The sequence below is a fragment of the Salmo trutta genome, unplaced genomic scaffold (genome assembly GCF_901001165.1).
Source record: "Salmo trutta unplaced genomic scaffold, fSalTru1.1, whole genome shotgun sequence".
Classification (NCBI taxonomy): Eukaryota; Metazoa; Chordata; class Actinopteri; order Salmoniformes; family Salmonidae; genus Salmo; species Salmo trutta.
In genome coordinates this window covers 634,230-660,947 of record NW_021822576.1, presented here as the reverse complement: position 1 = coordinate 660,947, position 26,718 = coordinate 634,230, and the positions used below count along the sequence as shown (strand labels likewise).

Genomic DNA, 26,718 nt, shown 5'->3' with positions numbered 1-26,718 from the left:
GCTGGAGGACTTGGATGCAGTCTGATCATTAACTGAGAAGAGATCCAGAGAGGGACCCACAGCACCACAGCATCCTGCCCAGAGAGAGAGACTGATTCCTGGGTAGAGAGAGGAGCTCTGGACCCTTCCTATCCAGCCATGAGGATCTTCAGCCTGCTGTACCTGCTGCTGCTGCTAATAACTGCTCTAGGATCAGTATCTGCTGTGAGACCAGGTAGGACCACAAGAACACATTATATACCTATACTACACTATAGACCTATATCACACTATAGACCTATATTACACTATAGACCTATATTACACTATAGACCTATATTACACTATAGACCTATATTACACTATAGACCTATATTACACTATAGACCTATATTACACTATAGACCTATATTACACTATAGACCTATATTACACTATAGACCTATACTACACTATAGACCTATATTACACTATATTACACTATAGACCTATATTACACTATAGACCTATACTACACTATAGACCTATACTACACTATAGACCTATATTACACTATAAAACTATATTACACTATAGACCTATACTACACTATAGACCTATATTACACTATAGACCTATACTACACTATAGACCTATATTACACTATATTACACTATAGACCTATATTACACTATAGACCTATATTACACTATAGACCTATATTACACTATAGACCTATATTACACTATAAAACTATATTACACTATAGACCTATACTACACTATAGACCTATACTACACTATAGACCTATACTACACTATAGACCTATATTACACTATAGACCTATACTACACTATAGACCTATACTACACTATAGACCTATATTACACTATAGACCTATATTACACTATAGACCTATATTACACTATAGACCTATATTACACTATAGACCTATATTACACTATAGACCTATATTACACTATAGAACTATATTACTAAAATATAGTAGGAACACAATACACCCTTTTCTAGAAGTCTATCCAACTAGACTGTGGTATTAGACCATGTATAGGTCTTGGTATAGTATGATATTTCACTGCTTTGAGGAAGACCCCTCATTCCCCATATTTAGGCTATTCTATCTAGTCCATAGGCTACTGCAGAACACCATCGGTCTACTGAATATGTCCCTATTGTATAATGACACACGGCATAAAGCTCAGTGGTGAAAACATACTTTTGTAGCTGGTCTACCTTGAAACAGTCCGTGATAAAAATGCTTGTGAATTCTGTAAAAGCCTTTAGTCTTCTACTCAGATGATAAAGTATTGCTCATCGACTAGCCAATACAACATCATCTGATCTTCTGACTGGATTTCAATCCAGAGTTCACATAACAAAACAGTAATTGTAGCATAAGGCCTATAGAATGAGGACCGAGTGATGGAAACGCATCTGCAGCGTGCGCTATACGGCCGCGGGTTTATGCATCTGCAGCGTGCGCTATACGGCCACGGGGTTTATGCATCTGCAGCGTGCGCTATACGACCGCGGGTTTTACGCATCTGCAGCGTGCGCTATACGGCCACGGGTTTATGCATCTGCAGCGTGCGCTATACGACCGCGGGTTTTACGCATCTGCAGCGTGCGCTATACGGCCACGGGTGATTTAGTGCGTGGAGTCACTGCAGTAACGAGTCGACATTTGGCTGAAGCGCGTTAATTCACCAGAACACTCTGCGGCACGGTACTTTACAGGGCCTCTATGACTGGGGGGGGGGGAGAGAGAGAGAGAGAGAGAGAGGAGAGAGAGAGATGAGAGAGAGAGAGAGAGAGAGAGAGAGAGAGAGAGAGAGAGAGAGAGAGAAAGGGGGGAGGTACGGGGAGGTACTGGGGGTGGGGGGGGATACTGGGGGTGGGGGGGGGGGGGTACGGGGGGATACTGGGGATACTGGGGGTGGGGGGGATACTGGGGGTGGGGGTACGGGGGGATACTGGGGGTGGGGGGGATACTGGGGGGGGGGGGGATACTGGGGGTGGGGGGGATACTGGGGGTGGGGGGGATACTGGGGGTGGGGGGGGATACTGGGGGTGGGGGGGATACTGGGGTTGGGGGTGGGGAGGGGGGGTACGGGGGGGTACTGGGGGTGGGGGGGATACTGGGGGGGGTACGGGGGGTGGGGGGGATACTGGGGGTGGGGGGGTACTGGGGGTGGGGGGGTCATAAAGGATCCGTGAGTTTTTATCTCTTCCTTCCGGTCTGTCCTCAGAACAGGCGGTAGGAAGGCGCTTTATGGCAGCGGGAGGATTAAACCACCGTTGTAATGATGACTTTATTAGAGAAAGAGACCGCTGGTTATCTTCAAAAGGTCAATGAGCTTATAGCCTACACTATAGTAGCTATATCCTAATAGGAGAATACAGGTGGTCCACCTGGCACAATAGCCTACACTATAGTAGCTATATCCTAATAGGAGAATACAGGTGGTCCACCTGGCACAATAGCCTACACTATAGTAGCTATATCCTAATAGGAGAATACAGGTGGTCCACCTGGCACAATAACCTACACTATAGTAGCTATATCCTAATAGGAGAATACAGGTGGTCCACCTGGCACAATTACCCTACAGAGAGAGGTTCCCTGCAGGTGAGGCAGGATGTGGAAGGAAGGATTCAAAGGAGAGAAGAGGTTTATGGTCTGGTAGTCTGGCAGGTAGCGTGATAAACTAAGACCAGTTTTAGTAGTCTAGCTATAACAGGAGACCTAACAGACAGGTAGAGTGATAAACTAAGACCAGTTTTAGTAGTCTAGCTATAACAGGAGAACTAACAGACAGGTAGCGTGATAAACTAAGACCAGTTTTAGTAGTCTAGCTATAACAGGAGACCTAACAGACAGGTAGAGTGATAAACTAAGACCAGTTTTAGTAGTCTAGCTATAACAGGAGAACTAACAGACAGGTAGAGTGATAAACTAAGACCAGTTTTAGTAGTCTAGCTATAACAGGAGAACTAACAGACAGGTAGAGTGATAAACTAAGACCAGTTTTAGTAGTCTAGCTATAACAGGAGAACTAACAGACAGGTAGAGTGATAAACTAAGACCAGTTTTAGTAGTCTAGCTATAACAGGAGAACTAACAGACAGGTAGAGTGATAAACTAAGACCAGTTTCTGTAGTCTAGCTATAACAGGAGAACTAACAAGCAGGTAGAGTGATAAACTAAGACCAGTTTCAGTAGTCTAGCTATAACAGGAGACCTAACAGACAGGTAGAGTGATAAACTAAGACCAGTTTTAGTAGCCTAGCTATAACAGGAGAACTAACAGACAGGTAGAGTGATAAACTAAGACCAGTTTTAGTAGTCTAGCTATAACAGGAGAACTAACAGACAGGTAGAGTGATAAACTAAGACCAGTTTTAGTAGTCTAGCTATAACAGGAGAACCATCAATATGTTAACGTGCTCAAATCAACAACAGAAGGTAACTAAGAGTGTAGGCTATGCAGCGACCACATGGTATTTCTGACCGTTAGTCCTGATTGACCCTTGAATCTCTCTCTCTCTCTCCAGACATCTTGAACATACGGAGAAGGTATCACAGGCATCACTGCCCCCACCGCCGCTGTATGCCCCTGCACTCCAGAGTACCGTTCCCCTGAGGTAAGACACAGGTAGACTCATCACCAACGCCACACCTGTGAGAATGTGTGTGTGTGTGTGTGTGTGTGTGGGGGGGGGGTAGGCATGTCCAGGGATGTCAGGATTCAAAGGTTGAGACACCTGCTAGTAACCAGCAGGTAACCTAGTGGTTAGAGCGTTGGACCAGTAAACAGCAGGTAACCTAGTGGTTAGAGCGTTGGGCCAGTAACCAGCAGGTAGCCTAGTGGTTAGATCGTTGGGCCAGTAACCAGCAGGTAACCTAGAGGTTAGATCGTTGGGCCAGTAACCAGCAGGTAACCTAGTGGTTAGAGCATTGGGCCAGTAACCAGCAGGTAACCTAGTGGTTAGAGCATTGGGCCAGTAACCAGCAGGTAACCTAGTGGTTAGAGCGTTGGGCCAGTAACCAGCAGGTAGCCTAGTGGTTAGAGCGTTGGGCCAGTAACCAGCAGGTAACCTAGTGGTTAGAGCATTGGACTAGGAACCAGCAGGTAACCTAGTGGTTAGAGCGTTGGACTAGGAACCAGCAGGTAACCTAGTGGTTAGAGCGTTGGACTAGGAACCAGCAGGTAACCTAGTGGTTAGATGGTTGGGCCAGTAACCAGCAGGTAACCTAGTGGTTAGATGGTTGGGCCAGTAACCAGCAGGTAGTCTAGTGGTTAGAGCGTTGGGCCAGTAACCAGCAGGTAACCTAGTGGTTAGAGCGTTAGGCCAGTAACCAGCAGGTAGTCTAGTGGTTAGATGGTTGGGCCAGTACGTTCTCTCTGCCCGACCCACGTTCTCTCTGCCCGACCCACGTTCTCTCTGCCCGACCCACGTTCTCTGTGCCCGACCCACGTTCTCTCTGCCCGACCCACGTTCTCTCTGCCCGACCCACGTTCTCTCTGCCCGACACGTTCTCTCTGCCCCGGAACCACGTTCTCTCTGCCCGACCCACGTTCTCTCTGCCCCGACCCCGTTCTCTCTGCCCGACCCACGTTCTCTCGCCCCGACCCACGTTCTCTCTGCCGACCCACGTTCTCTCTGCCCGACCCACGTTCTCTCTGCCGACCCCACGTTCTCTCTGCCGACCCCACGTTTCTCTGCCGACCCACGTTCTCTCTGCCTGACCCAGTTCTCTCTGCCTGACCCCAGTTCTCTCTGCCTGACCCACGTTCTCTCTGCCCTGACCCACGTTCTCTCTGCCTGACCCACGTTCTCTCTGCTGACCCACGTTCTCTCTGCCTGGACCCACGTTCTCTCTGCCGACCCACGTTTCTCTCTGCTGACCCACGTTCTCTCTGCCTGACACCGTTCTCTCTGCCTGACCCACGTTCTCTCTGCCTGACCCACGTTCTCTCTGCCTGACCCACGTTCTCTCTGCCTGACTGCATGATCCACGTTCTCTCTGCCTGACCCACGTTCTCTCTGCCTGACCCACGTTCTCTCTGCCTGACCCACGTTCTCTCTGCCTGACCCACGTTCTCTCTGCCTGACCCACGTTCTCTCTGCCTGACCCACGTTCTCTCTGCCTGACCCACGTTCTCTCTGCCTGACCCACTTTCTCTCTGCCTGACCCACGTTCTCTCTGCATGACCCACGTTCTCTCTGCCTGACCCACGTTCTCTCTGCCTGACCCACGTTCTCTCTGCCTGCCCCACGTTCTCTCTGCCTGACCCACGTTCTCTCTGCCTGACCCACGTTCTCTCTGCCTGACCCACGTTCTCTCTGCCTGACCCACGTTCTCTCTGCCTGACCCACGTTCTCTCTGCCTGACCCACGTTCTCTCTGCCTGATCCACGTTCTCTCTGCCTGACCCCACGTTCTCTCTGCCTGACCCACGTTCTCTCTGCCTGACCCACGTTCTCTCTGCCTGATCCACGTTCTCTCTGCCTGACCCATGTTCTCTCTGCCTGATCCATGTTCTCTCTGCCTGACCCATGTTCTCTCTGCCTGATCCATGTTCTCTGCCTGACCCATGTTCTCTCTGCCTGACCCATGTTCTCTCTGCCTGACCCATGTTCTCTCTGCCTGACCCATGTTCTCTCTGCATGACCCATGTTCTCTCTGCCTGACCCACGTTCTCTCTGCCTGACCCATGTTCTCTCTGCCTGACCCATGTTCTCTCTGCCTGACCCATGTTCTCTCTGCATGACCCATGTTCTCTCTGCCTGACCCAGGTTCTCTCTGCATGATCCATGTTCTCTCTGCCTGACCCATGTTCTCTCTGCCTGACCCATGTTCTCTCTGCCTGACCCATGTTCTCTCTGCCTGACCCACGTTCTCTCTGCCTGACCCACGTTCTCTCTGCCTGACCCATGTTCTCTCTGCCTGACCCATGTTCTCTCTGCCTGATCCATGACACTGTCTATATTCTGTTTAGGAGGTAACAGAGGGAACATGGAGGTGAAGAGGAGAAGCTCTGTGACATCCTCACCCCTCCTCTTCCCCCACAGGACACCACACACACACACCTGTGGGGACACACCTGTGGGGACACACCTGTGGGGGGACACCTGTGGGGGGACACCTGTGGACAAGAGACACGGAGTGGGGAAACACGGCGCTGAAGGACTGAACACTGAGCGAGAGACGGAGCCTGTGCTGAGACTGGGAGTTTGGGAGAGAGAGGAGAGAGGAGAGAGAGGACAGAGAGGAGAGGAGAGGAGAGAGGAGAGAGGAGAGGAGAGAGGAGAGAGGAGAGGGGAGAGAGAGAGAGGAGAGAAGACTCCTGCTGCTGCTGCTGCTGCTGAATAGACAAAGACCTGAAGTGGAGTACACATATACCACCGCCATATATCTGGGTACTGAGACATTTATACTATATACCACAGTCCCAATACATTTATACTATATACCACAGTCCCAATACATTTATACTATATACCACAGTACCAATACATTTATACTATATACCACAGTACTGAGACATTTATACTATATACCACAGTACTGAGACATTTATACTATATACACCACAGTACCGTCTCGGCACCATAAAAACACCAGCTCAGAGTTATCCAATATACAGAATACCTGTTTATATGGGAGTAACGCACTTCAAATGTACAGTATGTTTCAATGAATGACCTTTACACAATAAAACAAATCTGTTTTATACTATTTTCAGTCTGGTGTAATGCTTGACCCAGTCCATTAGGAACGGTAGGAGTCTAGTCTGGTGTAATGCTTGACCCAGTCCATTAGGAACGGTAGGAGTCTAGTCTGGTGTATTGCTTGACCCAGTCCATTAGGAACGGTAGGAGTCTAGTCTGGTGTAATGCTTGACCCAGTCCATTAGGAACGGTAGGAGTCTAGTCTGGTGTAATGCTTGACCCAGTCCATTAGGATCGGTAGGAGTCTAGTCTGGTGTAATGCTTGACCCAGTCCATTAGGATCGGTAGGAGTCTAGTCTGGTGTAATGCTTGACCCAGTCCATTAGGAACGGTAGGAGTCTAGTCTGGTGTAATGCTTGACCCAGTCCATTAGGAACGGTAGGAGTCTAGTCTGGTGTAATGCTTGACCCAGTCCATTAGGAACGGTAGGAGTCTAGTCTGGTGTAATGCTTGACCCAGTCCATTAGGATCGGTAGGAGTCTAGTCTGGTGTAATGCTTGACCCAGTCCATTAGGAACGGTAGGAGTCTAGTCTGGTGTAATGCTTGACCCAGTCCATTAGGATCGGTAGGAGTCTAGTCTGGTGTAATGCTTGACCCAGTCCATTAGGATCGGTAGGAGTCTAGTCTGGTGTAATGCTTGACCCAGTCCATTAGGAACGGTAGGAGTCTAGTCTGGTGTAATGCTTGACCCAGTCCATTAGGAACGGTAGGAGTCTAGTCTGGTGTAATGCTTGACCCAGTCCATTAGGATCGGTAGGAGTCTAGTCTGGTGTAATGCTTGACCCAGTCCATTAGGAACGGTAGGAGTCTAGTCTGGTGTAATGCTTGACCCAGTCCATTAGGAACGGTAGGAGTCTAGTCTGGTGTAATGCTTGACCCAGTCCATTAGGAACGGTAGGAATCTAGTCTGGTGTAATGCTTGACCCAGTCCATTAGGAACGGTAGGAGTCTAGTCTGGTGTAATGCTTGACCCAGTCCATTAGGAACGGTAGGAGTCTAGTCTGGTGTAATGCTTGACCCAGTCCATTAGGAACGGTAGGAGTCTAGTCTGGTGTAATGCTTGACCCAGTCCATTAGGAACGGTAGGAGTCTAGTCTGGTGTGATGCTTGACCCAGTCCATTAGGAACGGTAGGAGTCTAGTCTGGTGTGATGCTTGACCCAGTCCATTAGGATCGGTAGGAGTCTAGTCTGGTGTAATGCTTGACCCAGTCCATTAGGAACGGTAGGAGTCTAGTCTGGTGTAATGCTTGACCCAGTCCATTAGGAACGGTAGGAATCTAGTCTGGTGTAATGCTTGACCCAGTCCATTAGGATCGGTAGGAGTCTAGTCTGGTGTAATGCTTGACCCAGTCCATTAGGATCGGTAGGAGTCTAGTCTGGTGTAATGCTTGACCCAGTCCATTAGGATCGGTAGGAGTCTAGTCTGGTGTAATGCTTGACCCAGTCCATTAGGAACGGTAGGAGTCTAGTCTGGTGTAATGCTTGACCCAGTCCATTAGGAACGGTAGGAGTCTAGTCTGGTGTAATGCTTGACCCAGTCCATTAGGAACGGTAGGAGTCTAGTTTGGTGTAATGCTTGACCCAGTCCATTAGGAACGGTAGGAGTCTAGTCTGGTGTAATGCTTGACCCAGTCCATTAGGAACGGTAGGAATCTAGTCTGGTGTAATGCTTGACCCAGTCCATTAGGAACGGTAGGAGTCTAGTCTGGTGTAATGCTTGACCCAGTCCATTAGGAACGGTAGGAGTCTAGTCTGGTGTAATGCTTGACCCAGTCCATTAGGAACGGTAGGAGTCTAGTCTGGTGTAATGCTTGACCCAGTCCATTAGGATCGGTAGGAGTCTAGTCTGGTGTAATGCTTGACCCAGTCCATTAGGAACGGTAGGAGTCTAGTCTGGTGTAATGCTTGACCCAGTCCATTAGGAACGGTAGGAGTCTAGTCTGGTGTAATGCTTGACCCAGTCCATTAGGAACGGTAGGAGTCTAGTCTGGTGTAATGCTTGACCCAGTCCATTAGGATCGGTAGGAGTCTAGTCTGGTGTAATGCTTGACCCAGTCCATTAGGAACGGTAGGAGTCTAGTCTGGTGTAATGCTTGGCCCAGTCCATTAGGAACGGTAGGAGTCTCAGTGGGAGTTACAACATGGTAGTTCGAGATATCATGTTGTCTAGGTAACTACAGAACACACGTTGTCTAGGTCACTACAGAACACACGTTGTCTAGGTAACTACAGAACACAGCTGTTTTTCCTCCACACTTCTCTTTATTAACCTCATTTACACATTAAGTCACGAGGACTAAAACTCAGCAAAAAAGAAACGTCCCTTTTTCAGGACCCTGGTCTTTCAAAAGGTAATTCGTTAAAAATCTAAATAACTCCACTGTTCTTCATTGTAAAGGGTTTAAACACTGTTTTCCATGCTTGATCAATGAACCATAAACAATTAATGAACATACACCTGTGGAACGGTCGTTAAGACACTAACAGCTTACAGATGGTAGGCAATTAAGGTCACAGTTATGAAAACTAAGGACACTAAAGAGGCCTTTCTACTGACTCTGAAAAACACCAAAAGAAAGATACATCCGTACATCCGAACATCACACCTGCGGGACAGGTACAGGATGGCAACAACAACTGCCCGAGTTACACCAGGAAGCACAATCCCTCCATCAGTGCTCAGACTGTCCGCAATAGGCTGAGAGAGGCTGGACTGAGGGCTTGTAGGCCTGTTGTAAGGCAGGTCCTCACCAGATATCACCGGCAACAACGTCGCTGGACCAGACAGGACTGGCAAAAAGTGGTCTTCACTGACGAGTCTCGGTTTTGTCTCACCAGGGGTGATGGTCGGATTCGCGTTTATCGTCGAAGGAATGAGCGTTACACCGAGGCCTGTACTCTGGAGCGGGATCGATTTAGAGGTGGAGGGTCCATCATGTTCTGGGGCGGTGTGTCACAGCATCATCGGACTGAGCTTGTTGTCATTGCAGGCAATCTCAACTCTGTGCATTACAGGGAATACATCCTCCTCCCTCATGTGGTACCCTTCCTGCAGGCTCATCCTGACATGACCCTCCAGCATGACAATGCCACCAGCCATACTGCTCGTTCCGTGCGTGATTTCCTGCAAGACAGGAATGTCAGTGTTCTGCCATGGCCAGCGAAGAGCCCGGATCTCAATCCCATTGAGCACGTCTGGGACCTGTTGGATCGGAGGGTGAGGGTTAGGGCCATTCCCTCCAGAAATGTCCGGGAACTTGCAGGTGCCTTGGTGGAAGAGTGGGGTAACATCTCACAGCAAGAACTGGCAAATCTGGTGCAGTCCATGAGGAGGAGATGCACTGCAGTACTTAATGCAGCTGGTGGCCACACCAGATACTGACTGTTACTTTTGATTTTGACCCCCCCCCCCTTTGTTCAGGGACACATTATTCCATTTCTGTTAGTCACATGTCTGTGGAACTTGTTCAGTTTATGTCTCAGTTGTTGAATCTTATGTTCATACAAATATTTACGCATGTTCAGTTTGCTGAAAATAAACACAGTTGACAGCGAGAGGACGTTTCTTTTGTTGCTGAGTTTATATAAAAACACACTGCAGGGAGAAAACACATTAAACATTTCTGTAGAACCCACACACCAGGCCCTGATAACATGGTTCCCACCCTCTCTCTCCCTCCTTCTCTCCCACCCTCTCTCTCCCACCCTCCCTCTATCCCTCCCACCCACCCTCTCTCTCCCACCCTCCCTCTCTCCCTCCCAACCTCTCTCTCTCCCCACCCTCCCTCCCACCCTCCCTCTCTCTCCCACCCTCTCTCTCCCACCCACCCTCCCTCCCTCTCTCCCTCCCACCCACCCCTCTCTCTCCCACCCTCCCTCTCTCCCTCCCAACCTCTCTCTCTCCCACCCTCTCTCTCCCACCCACCCTCTCTCCCTCCCACCCTCTCTCTCTCTCTGGTTGTATCAGTGCTGTACAGTCATGTTGAGCAGCCTCTTGCTCAGTAAGGTGTTGTGGTTGTATTGTGGTTGTATTGAGGTTGTATTGTGGTTGTATTGTGGTCAGTGCTGTACAGTCATGTTGAGCAGTCTCTTGCTCAGCAAGGTGTTGTGGTGCTTCAGGTAGTCGATGAGATCAGCTTGTTTCTCCACCACCTCCTCCAGACTGGAGCCCTCCCTGGAGAGGAACAGGATAACAAGGTCAGGACAATGTTAGAACAACGTTAGAACAAGGTCAGGACATTATAACAACAGTAGAACAATAAAAAGGCAACATTAGGTGAAGCCAGTCTAGGGTTAGGTGTGTATATATACACCTGAAGCCAGTCTAGGGTTAGGTGTATATATACACCTGAAGCCAGTCTAGGGTTAGGTGTGTATATATACACCTGAAGCCAGTCTAGGGTTAGGTGTGTATATATACACCTGAAGCCAGTCTAGGGTTAGGTGTATATATACACCTGAAGCCAGTCTAGGGTTAGGTGTATATATACCTGAAGCCAGTCTAGGGTTAGGTGTGTATATATACACCTGAAGCCAGTCTAGGGTTAGGTGTATATATACCTGAAGCCAGTCTAGGGTTAGGTGTGTATATACCTGAAGCCAGTCTAGGGTTAGGTGTATATATACCTGAAGCCAGTCTAGGGTTAGGTGTGTATATATATATATATACCTGAAGCCAGTCTAGGGTTAGGTGTGTATATATATATATATACCTGAAGCCAGTCTAGGGTTAGGTGTGTATATATATACCTGAAGCCAGTCTAGGGTTAGGTGTATATATACCTGAAGCCAGTCTAGGGTTAGGTGTATATATACCTGAAGCCAGTCTAGGGTTAGGTGTATATATACCTGAAGCCAGTCTAGGGTTAGGTGTATATATACACCTGTAGCCAGTCTAGGGTTAGGTGTGTATATATATACCTGAAGCCAGTCTAGGGTTAGGTGTGTATATATATATACACCTGAAGCCAGTCTAGGGTTAGGTGTGTATATATATATACACCTGAAGCCAGTCCAGGGTTAGGTGTGTATATATATATACCTGAAGCCAGTCCAGGGTTAGGTGTATATATATACCTGAAGCCAGTCCAGGGTTAGGTGTATATATATACCTGAAGCCAGTCTAGGGTTAGGTGTGTATATATACCTGAAGCCAGTCTAGGGTTAGGTGTGTATATATACCTGAAGCCAGTCTAGGGTTAGGTGTGTATATATACCTGAAGCCAGTCTAGGGTTAGGTGTGTATATATATACCTGAAGCCAGTCTAGGTGTGTATATACCTGAAGCCAGTCCAGGGTTAGGTGTGTATATACCTGAAGCCAGTCCAGGGTTAGGTGTATATATATACCTGAAGCCAGTCTAGGGTTAGGTGTGTATATATATACCTGAAGCCAGTCTAGGGTTAGGTGTGTATATATATACCTGAAGCCAGTCTAAGGTTAGGTGTGTATATATACCTGAAGCCAGTCTAAGGTTAGGTGTGTATATATACCTGAAGCCAGTCTAAGGTTAGGTGTGTATATACCTGAAGCCAGTCTAAGGTTAGGTGTGTATATACCTGAAGCCAGTCTAGGGTTAGGTGTGTATATATACCTGAAGCCAGTCCAGGGTTAGGTGTGTATATATATCTGAAGCCAGTCCAGGGTAAGGTGTATATATATACCTGAAGCCAGTCTAAGGTTAGGTGTGTATATACCTGAAGCCAGTCTAGGGTTAGGTGTATATATATACCTGAAGCCAGTCTAGGGTTAGGTGTATATATATACCTGAAGCCAGTCTAGGGTTAGGTGTGTATATATACCTGAAGCCAGTCCAGGGTTAGGTGTGTATATATACCTGAAGCCAGTCTAAGGTTAGGTGTGTATATATACCTGAAGCCAGTCTAAGGTTAGGTGTGTATATACCTGAAGCCAGTCTAGGGTTAGGTGTATATACCTGAAGCCAGTCCAGGGTTAGGTGTGTATATATATACATGAAGCCAGTCCAGGGTTAGGTGTGTATATATATACATGAAGCCAGTCCAGGGTTAGGTGTGTATATATACCTGAAGTCAGTCTAGGGTTAGGTGTGTATATATACCTGAAGCCAGTCTAGGGTTAGGTGTGTATATATACCTGAAGCCAGTCTAGGGTTAGGTGTGTATATATACCTGAAGTCAGTCTAGGGTTAGGTGTGTATATATACCTGAAGTCAGTCTAGGGTTAGGTATGTATATATACACCTGAAGCCAGTCTAGGTGTGTATATATACACCTGAAGCCAGTCTAGGTGTGTATATATACACCTGAAGCCAGTCTAGGTGTGTATATATACACACCTGAAGCCAGTCTAGGTGTGTATATATACACACCTGAAGCCAGTCTAGGTGTGTATATATACACCTGAAGCCAGTCTAGGTGTGTATATATACACCTGAAGCCAGTCTAGGTGTGTATATATACACCTGAAGCCAGTCTAGGTGTGTATATATACACCTGAAGCCAGTCCAGGGTTAGGTGTGTATATATATACCTGAAGCCAGTCCAGGGTTAGGTGTGTATATATATACCTGAAGCCAGTCCAGGGTTAGGTGTGTATATATATACCTGAAGCCAGTCTAGGGTTAGGTGTGTATATATACACCTGAAGCCAGTCTAGGGTTAGGTGTGTATATATACACCTGAAGCCAGTCTAGGGTTAGGTGTGTATATATACACCTGAAGCCAGTCTAGGGTTAGGTGTGTATATATACCTGAAGCCAGTCTACGGTTAGGTGTATATATATACCTGAAGCCAGTCTAGGGTTAGGTGTGTATATATACCTGAAGCCAGTCTAGGTGTGTATATATACCTGAAGCCAGTCTAGGGTTAGGTGTGTATATACCTGAAGCCAGTCTAGGGTTAGGTGTGTATATACCTGAAGCCAGTCTAGGGTTAGGTGTGTATATATACCTGAAGCCAGTCTAGGGTTAGGTGTGTATATATACCTGAAGCCAGTCTAGGGTTAGGTGTGTATATATACCTGAAGCCAGTCTAGGGTTAGGTGTGTATATATACCTGAAGCCAGTCTAGGGTTAGGTGTATATATATACCTGAAGCCAGTCTAGGGTTAGGTGTGTATATATACACCTGAAGCCAGTCTAGGGTTAGGTGTGTATATATACCTGAAGCCAGTCTAGGTGTATATATATACACCTGAAGCCAGTCCAGGGTTAGGTGTATATATATACCTGAAGCCAGTCTAGGGTTAGGTGTGTATATATACCTGAAGCCAGTCCAGGGATAGGTGTGTATATATATATATACCTGAAGCCAGTCTAGGGTTAGGTGTGTATATACCTGAAGCCAGTCTAGGTGTGTGTATATATACCTGAAGCCAGTCTAGGGTTAGGTGTGTATATATACCTGAAGCCAGTCTAGGGTTAGGTGTGTATATATACCTGAAGCCAGTCCAGGGTTAGGTGTGAATATATATATATATATATATATATATATATATATACCTGAAGCCAGTCCAGGGTTAGGTGTATATATATACACCTGAAGCCAGTCTAGGGTTAGGTGTGTATATATATATATATATACACCTGAAGCCAGTCTAGGGTTAGGTGTGTATATATACCTGAAGCCAGTCTAGGGTTAGGTGTGTATATATACCTGAAGCCAGTCTAGGGTTAGGTGTGTATATATACCTGAAGCCAGTCTAGGGTTAGGTGTGTATATACCTGAAGCCAGTCTAGGGTTAGGTGTGTATATATATATATATATATACACCTGAAGCCAGTCTAGGGTTAGGTGTGTATATACCTGAAGCCAGTCTAGGGTTAGGTGTGTATATATATATATATATATACACCTGAAGCCAGTCCAGGGTTAGGTGTATATATATACCTGAAGCCAGTCCAGGGTTAGGTGTGTATATATATATATATATACCTGAAGCCAGTCTAGGGTTAGGTGTGTATATATATACCTGAAGCCAGTCTAGGGTTAGGTGTGTATATACCTGAAGCCAGTCTAGGGTTAGGTGTGTATATACCTGAAGCCAGTCTAGGGTTAGGTGTGTATATATACCTGAAGCCAGTCTAGGGTTAGGTGTGTATATATACCTGAAGCCAGTCTAGGGTTAGGTGTGTATATATACCTGAAGCCAGTCTAGGGTTAGGTGTGTATATATACCTGAAGCCAGTCTAGGGTTAGGTGTGTATATACCTGAAGCCAGTCCAGGTGTATATATACCTGAAGCCAGTCCAGGGTTAGGTGTGTATATACCTGAAGCCAGTCTAGGTGTGTATATACCTGAAGCCAGTCTAGGTGTGTATATATACCTGAAGCGAGTCTAGGGTTAGGTGTGTATATATACCTGAAGCCAGTCTAGGGTTAGGTGTGTATATATACCTGAAGCCAGTCTAGGGTTAGGTGTGTATATATACCTGAAGCCAGTCTAGGGTTAGGTGTGTATATACCTGAAGCCAGTCTAGGGTTAGGTGTGTATATACCTGAAGCCAGTCTAGGGTTAGGTGTGTATATATATATATATACCTGAAGCCAGTCTAGGGTTAGGTGTGTATATATATATATACACACCTGAAGCCAGTCCAGGGTTAGGTGTATATATATACCTGAAGCCAGTCTAGGGTTAGGTGTGTATATATACCTGAAGCCAGTCCATGGTTAGGTGTGTATATATATATATATACCTGAATCCAGTCTAGGGTTAGGTGTGTATATATATACCTGAAGCCAGTCTAGGGTTAGGTGTGTATATACCTGAAGCCAGTCTAGGGTTAGGTGTGTATATATACCTGAAGCCAGTCTAGGGTTAGGTGTGTATATATACCTGAAGCCAGTCTAGGGTTAGGTGTGTATATATACCTGAAGCCAGTCTAGGGTTAGGTGTGTATATATACCTGAAGCCAGTCTAGGGTTAGGTGTGTATATACCTGAAGCCAGTCTAGGGTTAGGTGTGTATATATATATATACCTGAAGCCAGTCTAGGATTAGGTGTGTATATATATATATATATATACACACCTGAAGCCAGTCCAGGGTTAGGTGTATATATATACCTGAAGCCAGTCTAGGGTTAGGTGTGTATATATACCTGAAGCCAGTCTAGGGTTAGGTGTGTATATATATACCTGAATCCAGTCTAGGGTTAGGTGTGTATATATATATACCTGAAGCCAGTCTAGGGTTAGGTGTGTATATACCTGAAGCCAGTCTAGGGTTAGGTGTGTATATACCTGAAGCCAGTCTAGGGTTAGGTGTGTATATACCTGAAGCCAGTCTAGGGTTAGGTGTGTATATATACCTGAAGCCAGTCTAGGGTTAGGTGTGTATATACATACCTGAAGCCAGTCTAGGGTTAGGTGTGTATATACATACCTGAAGCCAGTCCAGGTGTGTATATACATACCTGAAGCCAGTCCAGGTGTGTATATACATACCTGAAGCCAGTCCAGGTGTGTATATACATACCTGAAGCCAGTCTAGGGTTAGGTGTGTATATACATACCTGAAGCCAGTCTAGGGTTAGGTGTGTATATACATACCTGAAGCCAGTCTAGGGTTAGGTGTGTATATACATACCTGAAGCCAGTCTAGGGTTAGGTGTGTATATACATACCTGAAGCCAGTCTAGGGTTAGGTGTGTATATACATACCTGAAGCCAGTCTAGGGTTAGGTGTGTATATACATACCTGAAGCCAGTCTAGGGTTAGGTGTGTATATACATACCTGAAGCCAGTCTAGGGTTAGGTATGTATATACATACCTGAAGCCAGTCTAGGGTTAGGTGTGTATATACATACCTGAAGCCAGTCTAGGGTTAGGTGTGTATATACATACCTGAAGCCAGTCTAGGGTTAGGTGTGTATATATACCTGAAGCCAGTCTAGGGTTAGGTGTGTATATACATACCTGAAGCCAGTCTAGGGTTAGGTGTGTATATACATACCTGAAGCCAGTCCAGGTGTGTATATACATACCTGAAGCCAGTCCAGGTGTGTATATACATACCTGAAGCCAGTCCAGGTGTGTATATACATACCTGAAGCCAGTCCAGGTGTGTATATACATACCTGAAGCCAGTCCAGGTGTGTATATACATACCTGAAGCCAGTCTAGGGTTAAGTGTGTATATACATACCTGAAGCCAGTCTAGGGTTAAGTGTGTATATACATACCTGAAGCCAGTCTAGGGTTAAGTGTGTATATACATACCTGAAGCCAGTCTAGGGTTAGGTGTGTATATACATACCTGAAGCCAGTCTAGGGTTAGGTGTGTATATACATACCTGAAGCCAGTCTAGGGTTAGGTGTGTATATACATATCTGAAGCCAGTCTAGGGTTAGGTGTGTATATACATACCTGAAGCCAGTCTAGGGTTAGGTGTGTATATACATACCTGAAGCCAGTCTAGGGTTAGGTGTGTATATACATACCTGAAGCCAGTCTAGGGTTAGGTGTGTATATACATACCTGAAGCCAGTCTAGGGTTAGGTGTGTATATACATACCTGAAGCCAGTCTAGGGTTAGGTGTGTATATACATACCTGAAGCCAGTCTAGGGTTAGGTGTGTATATACATACCTGAAGCCAGTCTAGGGTTAGGTGTGTATATATACCTGAAGCCAGTCTAGGTGTGTATATACATACCTGAAGCCAGTCCAGGTGTGTATATACATACCTGAAGCCAGTCCAGGTGTGTATATACATACCTGAAGCCAGTCCAGGTGTGTATATACATACCTGAAGCCAGTCCAGGTGTGTATATACATACCTGAAGCCAGTCCAGGTGTGTATAATACCTGAAGCAGTCTAGGTAGTGTATATACATACCTGAAGCCAGTCTAGGGTTAAGTGTGTATATACATACCTGAAGCCAGTCTAGGGTAAGTGTGTATATACATACCTGAAGCCAGTCTAGGGTTAAGTGTGTATATAATACCTGAAGCAGTCTAGGGTTAGGTGTGTATATACCTACCTGAAGCCAGTCTAGGGTTAGGTGTGTATATATACTGAAGCCAGTCTAGGGTTAGGTGTGTATATACCTGAAGCCAGTCTAGGTGTGTCTATATACCTGAAGCCAGTCTAGGGTTAGGTGTGTATATATACCTGAAGCCAGTCTAGGGTTAGGTGTGTATATACATACCTGACGCCAGTCTAGGGTTAGGTGTGTATATACCTACCTGACGCCAGTCTATGGGTTAGGTGTGTATATAATACCTGAAGCCAAGTCTAGGGTTAGGTGTGTATCTACATACCTGAAGCCAGTCTAGGGTTAGGTGTGTATACTACATACCTGAAGCCAGTCTAGGGTTAGGTGTGTATATATACCTGAAGCCAGTCTAGGTGTGTCTATACATACCTGAAGCATCAGGTGGATTATACATACCCTGAAGCCAGTCCAGGTGTGTATATACATACCATGAAGCCAGTCCAGGTGTGTATATACATACCTGAAGCCAGTCCAGGTGTGTATATACATACCTGAAGCCAGTCCAGGTGTGTATATACATACCTGAAGCCAGTCCAGGTGTGTATATACATACCTGAAGCCAGTCCAGGTAGTGTGTATATACATACCTGAAGCCAGTCTAGGGTTAAGTGTGTATATACATACCTGAAGCCAGTCTAGGGTTAAGTGTGTATATAACATACCTGAAGCCAGTCTAGGGTTAAGTGTGTATATACATACCTGAAGCCAGTCTAGGGTTAAGGTGTGTATATACATACCTGAAGCCAGTCTAGGGTTAGTGTGTATATACATACCTGAAGCCAGTCTAGGGTTAGGTGTGTATATAATACCTGAAGCCAGTCTAGGTTAGGTGTGTATATACATACCTGAAGCCAGTCTAGGGTTAGGTGTGTATATACATACCTGAAGCCAGTCTAGGGTTAGGTGTGTATATACATACCTGAAGCCAGTCTAGGGTTAGGTGTGTATATACATACCTGAAGCCAGTCTAGGGGTAGGTGTGTATATACATACCTGAAGCCAGTCTAGGGTGAGGTGTGTAATACATACCTGAAGCCAGTCTAGGGTTAGGTGTATATACATACCTGAAGCCAGTCTAGGGTTAGGTGTGTATATACATACCTGAAGCCAGTCTAGGGTTAGGTGTGTATATACATACCTGAAGCCAGTCTAGGGTTAGGTGTGTATATACATACCTGAAGCCAGTCTAGGGTTAGGTGTGTATATACATACCTGAAGCCAGTCTAGGGTTAGGTGTGTATATATACCTGAAGCCAGTCTAGGGTTAGGTGTGTATATACATACCTGAAGCCAGTCCAGGTGTGTATATACATACCTGAAGCCAGTCCAGGTGTGTATATACATACCTGAAGCCAGTCCAGGTGTGTATATACATACCTGAAGCCAGTCCAGGTGTGTATATACATACCTGAAGCCAGTCCAGGTGTGTATATATACATACCTGAAGCCAGTCTAGGGTTAAGTGTGTATATACATACCTGAAGCCAGTCTAGGGTTAAGTGTGTATATACATACCTGAAGCCAGTCTAGGGTTAAGTGTGTATATACATACCTGAAGCCAGTCTAGGGTTAGGTGTGTATATACATACCTGAAGCCAGTCTAGGGTTAGGTGTGTATATATACCTGAAGCCAGTCTAGGGTTAGGTGTGTATATATACCTGAAGCCAGTCTAGGTGTGTATATATACCTGAAGCCAGTCTAGGGTTAGGTGTGTATATATACCTGAAGCCAGTCTAGGGTTAGGTGTGTATATACATACCTGAAGCCAGTCTAGGGTTAGGTGTGTATATACATACCTGAAGCCAGTCTAGGGTTAGGTGTGTATATACATACCTGAAGCCAGTCTAGGGTTAGGTGTGTATATACATACCTGAAGCCAGTCTAGGGTTAGGTGTGTATATACATACCTGAAGCCAGTCTAGGGTTAGGTGTGTATATATACACCTGAAGCCAGTCTAGGGTTAGGTGTGTATATACATACCTGAAGCCAGTCCAGGTGTGTATATACACACCTGAAGCCAGTCCAGGTGTGTATATACACACCTGAAGCCAGTCCAGGTGTGTATATATACACACCTGAAGCCAGTCCAGGTGTGTATATATACACACCTGAAGCCAGTCCAGGTGTGTATATATACACACCTGAAGCCAGTCCAGGTGTGTATATATACACACCTGAAGCCAGTCCAGGTGTGTATATATACACACCTGAAGCCAGTCTAGGTGTGTATATATACACACCTGAAGCCAGTCCAGGTGTGTATATATACACACCTGAAGCCAGTCTAGGTGTGTATATACCTGAAGCCAGTCTAGGTGTATATATACCTGAAGCCAGTCTAGGTGTGTATATACCTGAACCCAGTCTAGGGTTAGGTGTGTATATATACCTGAAGCCAGTCTAGGGTTAGGTGTGTATATACCTGAAGCCAGTCTAGGGTTAGGTGTGTATATACCTGAAGCCAGTCTAGGTGTGTATATACCTGAAGCCAGTCTAGGGTTAGGTGTGTATATATACCTGAATCCAGTCTCAGTAGTGTTGTAGGAGTTAGATGGTTCCTCCTGACTGATATCTGGACCAGCTCTGTCTCTGTTGAATCTCACCACCCTGACTGGAACACGACACACACACACACACACACACACATCTCGTTACCAATCAGTCTTTCCCTACTCTCTCTCTCGCTCACTTAGTCCCCTCCCCCTTCCCTGGGCTCCTTCAGCCTCCCTCTCCCTCTCCCGGGCTCCTTCAGCCTCCCTCTCCCTCTCCCGGGCTCCTTCAGCCTCCCTCTCCCGGGCTCCTTCAGCCTCCCTCCCCCGGGTTCCTTCAGCCTCCCTCCCCCGGGCTCCTTCAGCCTCCCTCCCCCGGGCTCCTTCAGCCTCCCTCCCCCGAGCTCCTTCAGCCTCCCTCCCCAGAGCTCCTTCAGCCTCCCTCCCCAGAGCTCCTTCAGCCTCCCTCCCCAGAGCTCCTTCAGTCTCTCTCTCCCTCAAATTAAATTCAAAAGGGCTTTATTAGCAGGGGAAACATATGTTTACTTTGCCAAAGCAAGTGAAATAGATTATAAAAAGGGAACTATAAAACATTACACTCACAAAAGTTCCAAAGGATTTAAGGCTGTATACAGCGTTGTAACGGTGGGCAACTCTCTCTCTGGGATGTGAAGTATTTCTCAAGCTTAGTTCTGTGTGTGTTATAGATAAGATAGATAAGATAGATAGATAGATAGATAGATAGATAGAGAGAGGGAGAGAGAGAGGGAGAGAGAGAGGGAGAGAGAGAGGGAGAGAGAGAGGGAGAGAGAGAGAGAGAGAGAGGGAGAGAGGGAGAGGGATAGAGAGAGAGAGATAGAGAGAGAGATAGAGAGAGACAGAGAGAGAGACAGAGAGAGAGGGATAGAGAGTGGAAGAGACAGGAAGGGAGGGAGAGAGAGGGAGGGATAGAGAGTGGAAGAGAGAGGGAGGGAGAGAGAGACAGAGGGATAGAGAGACAGAGGGATAGAGAGACAGAGGGATAGAGAGACAGAGGGATAGAGAGACAGAGAGATAGAGAGACAGAGGGATAGAGTGAGAGGGAGAGAGATGCTATGCGTTATCTTGGCCAGGTCACAGTTGCAAATTAAAACTTGTTCTCAACTAGCCGACCTGGTTAAATAAAGGTGAAATAAAAAATACAAATAAATTGGCTGGTTGCTGTCTCCCTCCCTCCCTCCCTCCCTCCCTCCCCCACCTGCTAGAGGCCCCTCTCCCTCTCCCTCTTATCAGTTCTGGTTCTTAAAGCAGCTTTAAAAAAAAACTTTTCGGCTGATTCCCATGCTAATGCTAACAGTGGTTTTACAGTGCAGGTCAATGGCATGATGCTAGCCATGCTAACGCTAAAGGTGGTTTTACAGTTCAGGTCAATGGTATGATGCTAGCCATGCTAACTAGTTTTACAGTTCAGGTCAATGGTATGATGCTAGCCATGCTAAATGCTAACTGGTTTTACAGTTCAGGTCAATGGTATGATGCTAGCCATGCTAAATGCTAACTGGTTTTACAGTTCAGGTCAATGGTATGATGCTAGCCATGCTAAATGCTAACTGCCTTGCAGGGTCTTCTATAAGCAGCTGACCAAGGCTACCACCCCACTTCGTTTTATTGTGTGTGTCAGTGATCTAGTCCTGCAGTGCTTCCAAGTAGATCAGACCATAGGAGGAAGGTCTATTCTGTTGACCCTTTGATGTCCTGGCAACATGCAGGTCTATAGAGAGGACTGTATTCACGTTATAAATGAAGGGCATTTATACAGCACACATCAAACACACACACATCAAACACTACACCCATAGCAAGCCTGCAGGGCACTTCACACACACAACACACGTTACTGGGCCCGGTGTGTGTGTGACCTGAGCCCTGACAGACCTGGGCCCTGACCGACCTGGCCCTGACAGACTGGGCCCTGACAGACCTGGCCCTGACAGACTGGGCCCCTGACAGACCTGGGCCCCTGACAGACCTGGGCCCCTGACAGACCTGGGCCCCTGACAGACCTGGGCCCCATGACAGAACCTGGGCCCCTGACAGACCCTGGGGCCCTGACTGACCTGGGCCCTGATTGACCTGGGCCCCTGACAGACCTGGGCCCCTGACAGACCTGGGCCCCTGACAGACCTGGGGCCCTGACAGACCTGGGGCCCTGACTGACCTGGGCCCTGATTGACCTGGGCCCCTGACAGACCTGGGCCCCTGACAGACCTGGGCCCCTGACAGACCTGGGCCCTGATTGACCTGGACCCTGACAGACCTGGGCCCTGACAGTAAATCTCAGTAAGACAAAAATAATGGTGTTCCAAAACAGGTCCAGTCGCCAGGACCACAAATACAAATTCCATCTTGACACCGTTGCCCTAGAGCACACAAACTATACATACCTCGGCCTAAACATCAGAGCCACAGGTAACTTCCACAAAGCTGTGAACGATCTGAGAGACGAGGCAAGAAGGGCCTTCTACACCATCAAAAGGAACATAAAATTCAACATACCAATTAGGATCTGGCAGAAAATACTTGAATCAGTTATAGAACCCATTGCCCTTTATGGTTGTGAGGTCTGGGGTCTGCTCACCAACCAAGAATTCACAAAATGGGACAAACACCAAATTGAGACTCTGGATACAGAATTCTGCAAAAATATCCTCAGTGTAAAACGTAAAACACCAAATAATGCAGAGCAGAAAATAGCCATTAAATTCTACAACCACCTAAAAGGAAGCAATTCCCAAACCTTCCATAACAGAGCCATCACCTACAGAGAGATGAACCTGGAGAAGAGGCCCCTCAGCAAGCTGGTCCTGGGGCTCTGTTCACAAACACAAACACACCCCACAGAGCCCCAGGACAGAAACACAATTAGACCCAATAAAATCATGAGAAAACAAAAAGATAATTCTTTACAATGTGTCAAGTAATTAACAAAACAGCAGAGCAAACTAGAATGCTATTTGGCCCTAAACAGAGAGAACACAGCGGCAGAATACCTGACCACTGTGACTGACCCAAACTTAAGGAAAGCTTTGACTATGTACAGACTCAGTGAGCATAGCCTTGCTATTGAGAAAGGCCACCGTAGGCAGACCTGGCTCTCAAGAGAAGACAGGCTATGTGCAACACTGCCCACAAAATGAGGTGGAAACTGAGCTGCACTTCCTAACCTCCTGACAAATGTATGACCATATTAGAGACACATATTTCCCTCAGATTACACAGATCCACAAAGAATTACAAAACAAACCCCATTTTGATAAACTCTCATATCTACTGGGTGAAATACCACAGTGTGACATCACAGCAGCAAGATGTGTGACCTGTTGCCACAAGAAAAGGTCAACCAGTGAAGAACAAAACACCATTGTAAATACAACACATATTTATGTTTATTTATTTTCCCTTTCGTACTTTAACTATTTGTACATCGTTACAACAATATATAGACATAATATGACATTTAAAATGTCTTTATTCTTTGGAACCTTTGTGAGTGTAATGTTTACTGTTCATTTCTTTTTTGTTTATAATCTATTTAATTTGCATTGGCAATGTTAACATATGTTTCCCCTGCCAATAAAGCCCCTTAAACTGAATTGAAATTGAGAGAGAGAGAGAGAGAGAGAGAGAGAGAGAGAGAGAGAGAGAGAGAGAGGGCTGAATAGGGATTGTCATTCTACTGTGTGTCTGAATAGAGCAGGACAGAGGACTTTATGATGCAGATTAGATAGGTTGGGGGAGAGGGGGAGAGGGGAGAGGGGGGAGAGGGGGGGGAGGGGAGGGGGGTACCTGTGATACAGATCACTCTATAGACAGGCTGGGGGAAAGGGGGGAGGGGGAGAGGGGGGAGAGGGGTACCTGTGATACAGATCACTCTATAGACAGGCTGGGGGAGGGGGGAGAGGGGTACCTGTGATGGGGGGAGAGGGGTACCTGTGATAGGGGGAGAGAGGTACCTGTGATAGGGGGAGATGGGGAGAGGGGGGTACCTGTGATAGGGGGAGAATGGGGAGAGGGGGGTACCTGTGATAGGGGGAGATGGGGAGAGGGGGGTACATGTGATAGGGGGGAGATGGGGAGAGGGGGGTACCTGGGATAGGTGGAGATGGGGAGAGGGGGGTACCTGTGTAGATTGACCAGACAAGGCAGAGAGACCAGGAGCTCCAGTCCAGAATCCCTAGCAGCAGATAACAGGAAGATGATTCGCCTCTGACAGATCAGCGGACATGACCACCAACACCGCCGTGTTCCCTACACACACAACCACACACACACACACACACACACACACACACACACACACACACACACACACACACTACACAACACACACCACACACACACAAACACACACACACACACACACACCACCACACACACGTCCAGGTGTAAAAGGTAGGTTTAATGTGTGTCTCCTCTGTGTGGTAGGAGGTGGACCTGCTGTAAAAACACTCAACTGTAGAAGAACTAACAACAACACAGAGAAGACAGGAAGTGAACCTGCAGAGAGGATTTCATTTATTTATAATTTAACCTTCATTTAACCAGGCAAGTCAGTTAGGAACAAATTATTATTTACAACGAAGGCCAAAACCGAACCAGGGACTGTAGTAATGCCTATTGCAATGAAAGGCAGGTGTTTCAGGGCGGATAATGAAAGGCAGGTGTTTCAGGGCGGATAATGAAAGGCAGGTGTTTCAGGGCGGATAATGAAAGGCAGGTGTTTCAGGGCGGATAATGAAAGGCAGGTGTTTCAGGGAGGATAATGAAAGGCAGGCGTTTCAGGGCGGATAATGAAAGGCAGGTGTTTCAGGGCGGATAATGAAAGGCAGGTGTTTCAGGGCGGATAATGAAAGCCAGGTGTTTCAGGGTGCGTACCTGCAGAGTGGATAATGAAAGGCAGGTGTTTCAGCGTGCGGTTGTCTCTATAGAAACGGAGGAACCCTCTGCTCCTCACTCGGCTGTGGTGATACTGAACACACACGCAGAACAACAACACACACAGCCACACAAACACCTTCCCAATCACCACCACACTCCGCCCCCGAACGTTACCAAACGCACGGACACACACCTCCCGGCCAACCTCCAACACACACACCACGGCAACACACACACTCAGAGACATGTACACCACCTGGGGACACAGAGAGAAAACCTGTCAGACAAAACATATACATGGACCCTAACTAGAGACCTGTAGACTATAGAGACCTGTAGACTATAGAGACCTGTAGAGTATAGAGACCTGTAGACTATAGAGACCTGTAGACTATAGAGACCTGGAGACTATAGAGACCTGTAGAGTATAGAGACCTGTAGAGTATAGAGACCTGTAGACTATAGAGACCTGTAGAGTATAGAGACCTGTAGACTATAGAGACCTGTAGAGTATAGAGACCTGTAGAGACCTGTAGACTATAGACTATAGAGACCTGTAGACTATAGAGACCTGGAGACTATAGACCTGTAGAGTATAGAGACCTGGAGACTATAGAGACCTGTAGAGTATAGACTATAGAGACCTGTAGAGTATAGAGACCTGTAGAGTATAGAGACCTGTAGACTATAGAGACCTGTAGACTATAGAGACCTGTAGAGTATAGAGACCTGTAGAGTATAGAGACCTGTAGACTATAGAGACCTGTAGAGTATAGAGACCTGTAGAGTATAGAGACCTGTAGAGTATAGAGACCTGTAGAGTATAGAGACCTGTAGAGTATAGAGACCTGTAGACTATAGAGACCTGTAGAGTATAGAGACCTGTAGACTATAGAGACCTGTAGACTATAGACTATAGAGACCTGTAGACTATAGAGACCTGTAGACTACAGAGACCTGTAGAGTATAGAGACCTGTAGACTATAGAGACCTGTAGAGTATAGAGACCTGTAGAGTATAGAGACCTGTAGACTATAGAGACCTGTAGTCTATAGACTATAGAGACCTGTAGAGTATAGAGACCTGTAGAGACCTGTAGACTATAGACTATAGAGACCTGTAGACTATAGAGACCTGTAGACTATAGAGACCTGTAGACTATAGAGACCTGGAGACTATAGAGACCTGGAGAGTATAGAGACCTGTAGAGTATAGAGACCTGTAGAGACCTGTAGACTATAGACTATAGAGACCTGTAGACTATAGAGACCTGTAGACTATAGAGACCTGTAGCGTATAGAGACCTGGAGACTATAGAGACCTGTAGAGTATAGAGCCCTGTAGAGTATAGAGACCTGTAGACTATAGAGACCTGGAGACTATAGAGACCTGTAGACTATAGAGACCTGTAGACTATAGAGACCTGTAGAGACCTTTAGACTATAGAGACCTGTAGACTATAGAGACCTGTAGAGACCTGTAGAGTATAGAGACCTGTAGAGTATAGAGACCTGTAGAGTATAGACTATAGAGACCTGTAGACTATAGAGACCTGTAGACTATAGAGACCTGTAGAGTGTAGAGACCTGTAGAGATAGACTATAGAGA

General features: G+C 46.4%; 2 protein-coding genes across 2 annotated transcripts; one reads left to right on the top strand and one right to left on the bottom strand.

The window, feature by feature from the left end:
* Positions 1 to 17: 17 nt before the first annotated feature.
* On the top strand, positions 18 to 3,675 carry apela (apelin receptor early endogenous ligand). Its single transcript, XM_029744208.1, has 2 exons — positions 18 to 227; positions 3,548 to 3,675. Exons 1-2 carry the CDS (start codon positions 139 to 141, stop codon positions 3,621 to 3,623), a joined length of 165 nt encoding a protein of 54 aa, XP_029600068.1. The 5' UTR covers positions 18 to 138; the 3' UTR covers positions 3,624 to 3,675.
* Positions 3,676 to 10,679: 7,004 nt separating this feature from the next.
* Positions 10,680 to 25,456, bottom strand: LOC115182773 (transmembrane protein 192-like). The gene is made up of 6 exons (XM_029744221.1): positions 25,108 to 25,456; positions 24,422 to 24,480; positions 24,163 to 24,252; positions 24,019 to 24,046; positions 20,222 to 20,330; positions 10,680 to 10,892 (listed from the first exon to the last, which is right to left on the bottom strand). The coding sequence occupies exons 1-6, from the start codon at positions 25,355 to 25,357 to the stop codon at positions 10,778 to 10,780; spliced, it is 651 nt and encodes a 216-aa protein (XP_029600081.1). The 5' UTR covers positions 25,358 to 25,456; the 3' UTR covers positions 10,680 to 10,777.
* Between the last annotated feature and the right edge of the window lie 1,262 nt (positions 25,457 to 26,718).

What these genes read in the sequence shown, in the direction of transcription:
- LOC115182773 (XM_029744221.1), bottom strand. Translation starts at nt 25,357, where the DNA reads ATGTCTCTGAGTGTGTGTGTTGCCGTGGTGTGTGTGTTGGAGGTTGGC. An exon ending in CAGAGGCGAATCATCTTCCT is followed by an intron (nt 24,253 to 24,421) that starts GTTATCTGCTGC and finishes CCCCTATCACAG; the next exon opens with GTACCCCCCTCTCCCCATTC. An exon ending in CCTCTCTCCCCCTATCACAG is followed by an intron (nt 24,047 to 24,162) that starts GTACCCCTCTCC and finishes CCTTTCCCCCAG; the next exon opens with CCTGTCTATAGAGTGATCTG.
- apela (XM_029744208.1), top strand. Translation starts at nt 139, where the DNA reads ATGAGGATCTTCAGCCTGCTGTACCTGCTGCTGCTGCTAATAACTGCT. An exon ending in AGACCAGGTAGGACCACAAG is followed by an intron (nt 228 to 3,547) that starts AACACATTATAT and finishes CATCTTGAACAT; the next exon opens with ACGGAGAAGGTATCACAGGC.